Source organism: Macrobrachium nipponense, chromosome 16 (assembly GCF_015104395.2).
Source record: "Macrobrachium nipponense isolate FS-2020 chromosome 16, ASM1510439v2, whole genome shotgun sequence".
Classification (NCBI taxonomy): domain Eukaryota; kingdom Metazoa; phylum Arthropoda; class Malacostraca; order Decapoda; family Palaemonidae; genus Macrobrachium; species Macrobrachium nipponense.
The window spans coordinates 15,038,149-15,044,488 of record NC_087209.1 but is presented as its reverse complement, the minus strand read 5'-3'; the positions used below and the strand labels follow the sequence as shown (position 1 = coordinate 15,044,488).

Sequence of the window (6,340 nt, the reverse complement as noted above, 5' to 3'; positions counted from 1 at the left end):
CAGCAGGTGAACTTGGACAGGATAATTTTTGTTTTTTGAGCTGCAACAGAGGCTTGACTACAATGAAGAGATTCAGGCGGCGGACGGAAAGGAAGAAAGCACTCGTGTGATGCAGATAACTGAGGAGGGGTGTTGCAAGAACAGGCCTGGCAAGAAAGGGCCCACTTATTCGAAGGTGAGACGTTGTTTGTGAAGGGAAGAGGGATCAAGTGAAGATGGAAAAACAGCAGCTGGAAGACAAGATTGTCAGACACAGAAGAAAATGAGCAGTTGATGGATTACACAAAGATGCCCTATGTGAGAGGATAAGGGAACCGACAGTGCAATTGCCAGAGGCAAACTGGCAGGTTGAGAGGCAAGAGAAACTTGCTACGACAGAAGGAGAAGGGACCTGCAGATATAGAGCGAAGAAGCGGCGCGGATGGCGAGGCTCGTCCAGGCCCGAACGAAAAGGACGCGAACCGAAAAGCGCTAATCGGACAGGAAAGACGCCGAGGTCAGGTTCGAGCTCCTGCAGAAGAAAGTGGAAGACCTTAGGAAGGAAAGGTGTGGACTCCATTGTGAAGTTGAGGTTGCAAAACTGAAGAGAAAGGAGCTGAGGTGCTCCTAGAGGAAGGAAATCAATGGCTTCAAGTGGCTGGATAGGAAGAGCGGTGTTCAGGGCAAACGGAACGACCAGTTGGAAGATGAGGTTGCCCGAGAGATGCGAGGAGCGAAGGAGAAAGTTGGTTTGCCAGGTGAAGAAGCTGCCTGGGAATTAGAGATGCGTGGAGAAGGAGAAGTGGAAAATGAAGGAGCAGCTGTCCATGTTCAAGGAATGGAGCGACCAAGTCTAAGCTGGCCTTGTGAAGAGGGATCAGATGTGAAAAATTTGAGGAGGATGTTTGTTGTATGGAAAGTTTTTTTTTTTTATTGAAATCAATAAAGTTTTTTATCTAGAAAGTACGATTTTCATTTACACAATGAATTTTTTTAGCAAATTTTGTTATTTAGATAATAATTGGAGTTTAACTGGAATTGAAAGGACTTGTTTGATAAATGCATGTGTTTTAGAATTGATTTTAGTTTGGAATGGATTTTAGAGTGAAGTGCAATACTTGATTTTATGATTGAGAAAAGTAAAGGTTTGTATTTGATGAAAGTTTTGAAGTGTACTATATGGAAGGTTTGATGTTTATATGTAATAAGTTTGGTTTGTTAATGGTTGAAGGAAATGAAAGTTATCTGGAAAATAAGTATAAAACGTTTTGTAAGAGTTTTATTGATTGGTGAAAGGGAAAGGAAAATGAAAGGATTGGTGGAGTGGCAAGATTGGAAGCAGAGGATAGACATTGAGCAGAGAAGGGAAAATTGAGAAAATTGGTGGAGTGCAGGAGAAGCAGAGGATTAGAGAGAAGATTGGGGGAGGGGCAGGAGAAGGGAAACATTGAGAAAAGATTGGTGGAGTGCCAGGAGAAGCAGAGGATTAAGAGAAGATTCAGGGAGCGTCAGAAGAAGAAGCAGAGACTTCAGAGAAGATTTGTGGAGTGCAAGGATAAGAAGGAGAGGATTCAGAGAAGATTCTGGCATGCGAAGAGAAGAAGCAGAGGATTGAGAGAAGGCCCTGGGAGAATTGAAAGGATTTCAGTGGCATATTCTGGTTCTAAGGTTAAGCAGAGGTGTTACTCTCTATAGGGAGGGCGGGCCAAAGCTCGCCAGGTCGGGACTTCCCGGGACGGGACGGGCGGGCGAGGCCCGCCTGGCTTCCGGGACGGGCGGGCGAACGGCCCGGCCAGGCGTCCCGGGACGGCGCGGGACGGCCCGGCCAGGCGTCCCGGACGGGCGGGCGACGGCCCGCCAGGCGTCCCGGAGGGCGGGCGACGGCCTGCCAGGCGTCCCGGGACGGGGCGGGCGACGGCCCGCCAGGCGTCCCGGGACGGCGCGACGGCCGCCAGGCCCGTCCCGGGAAGCGGGTCCCGGGGAACGGGCGGGCGAGGCCCGCCTGGCGTCCCGGGTACGGGCGGGCGAGGCCCGCCTGGCGTCCCTCCGGGACGGGCGGGCGACGGCCCGCCGCTCCCGGGGACGGGGGGCGGGCGACGGCCCAGCCCAGGCGTCCCACGGGACGGGCGGGCGACGGCCCGCCAGGAGTCCCGGGAGGGCGGGCGACGGGCGGGCACGTGGTCCCGGGACGGCCCGGGGCGGAGGCCCGCCAGGCGTCCCACGGGACGGGGCGGGCGACGGGCCCGCCAGGCGTCCGGGGGGGACGGGGCGGGCGAGGCCCGCCTGGGCCCGTCCCGGACTGGGCGGGCGACGGCCCGCCAGGGCGTCCCGGGAAACGGGCGGGCGACGGCCCGCCTGGCGTCCCGGGACGGGTGGGGAGGCGCGGGCCCGCCAGGCGTCCCTGGGAACGGGGGGGGAGGGGGGCAGGGGGGGGGGGGCGGGGGTCGGGCCGCCTGGGGGGGGGGGGCGTCCCGGGACGGGGGGCTTTTGGGGCGACGGCCGCCCAGGGGGCGGTCCCCCGGGGACGGCGGGTCGAGGGACGCCTGGCGTTCCCGGGACGGGCGGGACGACGGCCCGCCAGGCGTCCCGGGACGGGCGGGCGACGGCCCGCCAGGCGTCCCGGGAACGGGCGGGCGGGGGGAGAAGGCCCGCCAGGCGTCCCAAGGGCCACGGACGGGGCGACGGGCTACGCCAGGCGTCCCGGGACGGCGGGCGGGCGACGGCTCCAGGCGTCCCGGGAACGGGCGGTCCCGGGACGCTCGGGCTGGGCGGGTCCCGGGAGGGACCCCGCCGGACGGTCGCCAGGCGTCCCAGGGACGGCGCGACGGCCCCGCCAGGCGGTCCCTAAGGGACGGGCCGGGCCGGACGGGCGCCAGGGCCCGTCCCGGGACGGCACGACGGCGGGCCAGGCGTTCCCGGGACGGCGGGCGACGGCCCGCCAGGGAGGTCCCGGGACGGCGGGCGGGACGGCCCGGGCCAGGGAGGTTCCCGGGACGGGCGGGCGACGGCCCGCCTGGCGTCCCGGGACGGGCGGGCGACGGCCCGCCAGGCGTCCCGGGACAGGGTTGGTGGGCTGGGCGACGGCCCGACCCTGGGCGGTCCCGGGACGGGGCGCCGGCGGGCCCGGGCCAGGCCGTCCCGGGACGGGCGGGGCGACCGGCCCGCCCAGGCCGTCCCGGGCGGGCGGGCGACGGGCCCCCCCTGGGCGGGTCCCGGGACGGCGCGGGCGACGGCCCGCCAGGCCGTCCCTTGGATGGGCGGGTTGACCCGGCCCCCAGGCGGGTCCTGGGAACACGGCCCCGGGCCGACGGCCCGCCTGGCCCGGTCGTGCCGGGAACGGGCGGGGCGACGGCCCGCCAGGCGTCCCGGGACGGGCGGGGGCGACGGCCCGCCTGGCGTCCGGGACGGGCGGGCCGACGGCCCGGGCCAGGCGTCCCGGGACGGCCGGGCCGAACTGGCCCGTAGGCCCGTCCATCCCGGGACGGGGCGGGCGACGGCCCGGCCAGGGCGTCCCGGGACGGGCGGGCGAGGGCCCGGCCAGGCCGGTCCCGGGACGGGCGGGTGCCCGGGAAGGCCCGTAGGCGGGTCCCGAGGACGGCCGGTGCCGACGGCCCGCCTGGCCCGTCCCGGTGACGGGCGGGGCGGGTAAAACCGGGGGGGGGGGGCCCGCCAGGCCCCCGGGCCCCCCCGGGGGGGGGGGGGGGGGGGGGCCAGGGACGGGTCCGGGCGACGGCCCCCTGGCGGGTCCCGGGACGGCCAGGGCCCGACGGCCCGTCCTGCCCGGGTCCCGGGACGGGCCGGGGCGACGGCCCGCCACAGGGCGGTCCCGGGACGGGCGGGGAGCGACTGGCCACCCGCCAGGCGTTCCCGGGAACGGGCGGGCGACCGGCCCGCCAGGCCGTCCCGGGACGGGCGGGCGTACCGGCCACGCCAGGGCGTTCCCGGACGGGCGGGCGACGGTTCCCGCCAGGCGTCCCGGGACGGGCGGGGCGACGGCCCCGCCAGGCGTCCCCGGGGACGGGCGGGCGCGCCCGCCGGCGTCTCGGGACGGGCGGGGCGTACGGCCCGCCATGGCGTCCCGGGACGGGCCGGGGCGAACGGCCCGCCAGGCGTCACGGGACGGCGGGCGGCGGCCCGCCAGGCGCGGGGACGGCCCGCCGGACGGCGGCAGGCCCTCCCGGGACGGGCGGGGTACGGGCAGACGGCCCGCCAGGCGTCCCGGGACTCCCGGGCGACGCCCGGCCCTCGGCCCGTCGGGAGGCGCCCTGGGGACGACGCCCGCAGGCCCGCCAGGCGTCCCGGGACGGGCGGGACGGCCCGCCACGGCCCCGCAGGCCCCTCCCGGGACGGGCGGGAGGGAGGATGCGGGCGAGGGAGGGGGCTGGGACGGGCCCGCCTGGCGTCCCGGGACGGGCGGGCGACGGCCCGCCCCCAGGCGTCCGGGACGGGGCGGGCGACGGCCCGCCTGCTCCCGGGACGGGCGGCCACGGCCCGCCAGGCGTCCCGGGAACGGGCGGGGCGCCGGCGACGGCCCGCCAGGCGTCCCGGGACGGGCGGGAGACGGCCCGCCTGGCGTCCCGGGACGGGCGGGCCCGGACGGCCCGCCAGGGCGTCCCGGGACGGGCGGAGACGGCCCCCCTGGCGTGCGCCGGCCCGCCAGGCGTCAGGGACGGGCGGGCGACGGCCCGCCTGGCGTCCCGGGACGGGCGGGCGACGGCCCGCCTGGCGTCCCGGGACGGGCGGGCGACGGCCCGCCGCTGGCGTCCCGGGACGGGCGGGCGGACGGGCCCGCAGGCGTCCCGGGACGGGCGGGAGGGCGACGGCCCGCCAGGCGCCCCGGCGGGCGACGGCCCGGGCGGCGGTCCCTCCCGGCCAGGCCCGTCGACGGGCGTGGCGACGGCCACCAGGCGTTCCGGGACAGGCGGGCGATGGCCCAATCAGAATGAACGCACAAAGTTGAAACGAACGCGCCAAGGTAAACAATGAACGAAGTATACGAAACACCATGTAAAATAACTTCAAATGTTACTTTTTAGATCGTCTGCATGATGGAAGCCTAATAAGAAATACTAATTCAAACAAAATCATTTCGAGCTCCTGTGGTCTTATTATTCGTTCGTTAATATGGCTGTTACAACGAGAAAGCAATTTCCCAGAAACGAAGTCTCTTTACCGAACTTTAACTTGTGTCTTTAGTGTAAATTGTAAATTACTTTATAGTTACTTTGAAATGTGCATAAAGTACAGGCAGTCGTACGTTCAATCTAACAATAACAACAGACTTTTCAAGAATATTTTTACGAGCAATCAGCACAGTTCATCAATAAATGGAGCAGCTAAAATTGTTTTTAGTAGTTTCCGCCATCTAAACAATCCTCTACCCCATGCTCCATGGCATTAGATAAGCCATACATGGTACTGTCGCGCCACAATAGTTCGTTCCCTCTGCTGCTGAATCGGGCCTTTCACACTATGCGATTCTAGTCGCACCAAGATACGATTGCGGTGCCGGATCTAAATGTGACACAAAATTGCGCAAATCGTACATTTGTCCGACTGCCGCACAAAGTGACCCAATTTTTGACAAGCGCTTGCAGTCTGCTCTCAGCCTGTGGTGGTGACTACATATACAGGAAGAGAAAATTGTCTTCATTTATTACATTTGAGAAAAAAGAAGAGAAAACCTAGAATTCACTCGGTACACCCTTTGAATACACAAAGGCACTTGTACGGTGCATTTGTCACAATTTTCGAGGAGCTGAAGAGAGATAATGATAAAATTTTGCAATTACTTCAGAATGGTCTAAAACAACCTTTGAGGAACTCTTGTCACATCTGCATGACCAGTCGCTAAAAGAAATACGACATTCAGAGATGATATTTCGCCAGCACAACAACTGGCAGTTACCATCAAGTAAGAGGAAAAATATGGACCTTCCTTGTAAATTTGCTTTTCCATATAGAAAATTAAAAAGGTAAAAAGGAGAAATGAAAACAACTAGTGTTAGCTGAAACATCTCTATTTATCAAAAGTATAAACTGATATATCTATATAAAAAAAACAAATCTTTTACTTTGATATAAAAAAAATCCATATCTCTGTTTCATTAATTAATGCAAGTAAAACGTAAGTGTTAACTATAAAAACTTCTAAAAAAATCATATATATCGAAATCAAAAGCTTTTAGTCCTCTTTTATATCAATAATCTGCCGATAACCTTCTAATAATTTCAGATCAAAACGTAAATGTAACCTTAATGAAAAAAACGCAAATCATTTAGTAAATCATTTCTCGGTAGTTTATACTTAAGCAATCCATACCTGTAGTTCTTTCTTATTTACGAATAACACTATTGTTAT

The 6,340-nt window shown here is 62.8% G+C and overlaps 1 protein-coding gene across 1 annotated transcript; it reads right to left on the bottom strand.

Moving 5' to 3' along the window:
* Positions 1-1,668: 1,668 nt before the first annotated feature.
* LOC135195274 (basic proline-rich protein-like) lies at positions 1,669-4,051 on the bottom strand. The gene is made up of 2 exons (XM_064221533.1): positions 2,670-4,051; positions 1,669-2,380 (listed from the first exon to the last, which is right to left on the bottom strand). The coding sequence occupies exons 1-2, from the start codon at positions 4,049-4,051 to the stop codon at positions 1,669-1,671; spliced, it is 2,094 nt and encodes a 697-aa protein (XP_064077603.1).
* Between the last annotated feature and the right edge of the window lie 2,289 nt (positions 4,052-6,340).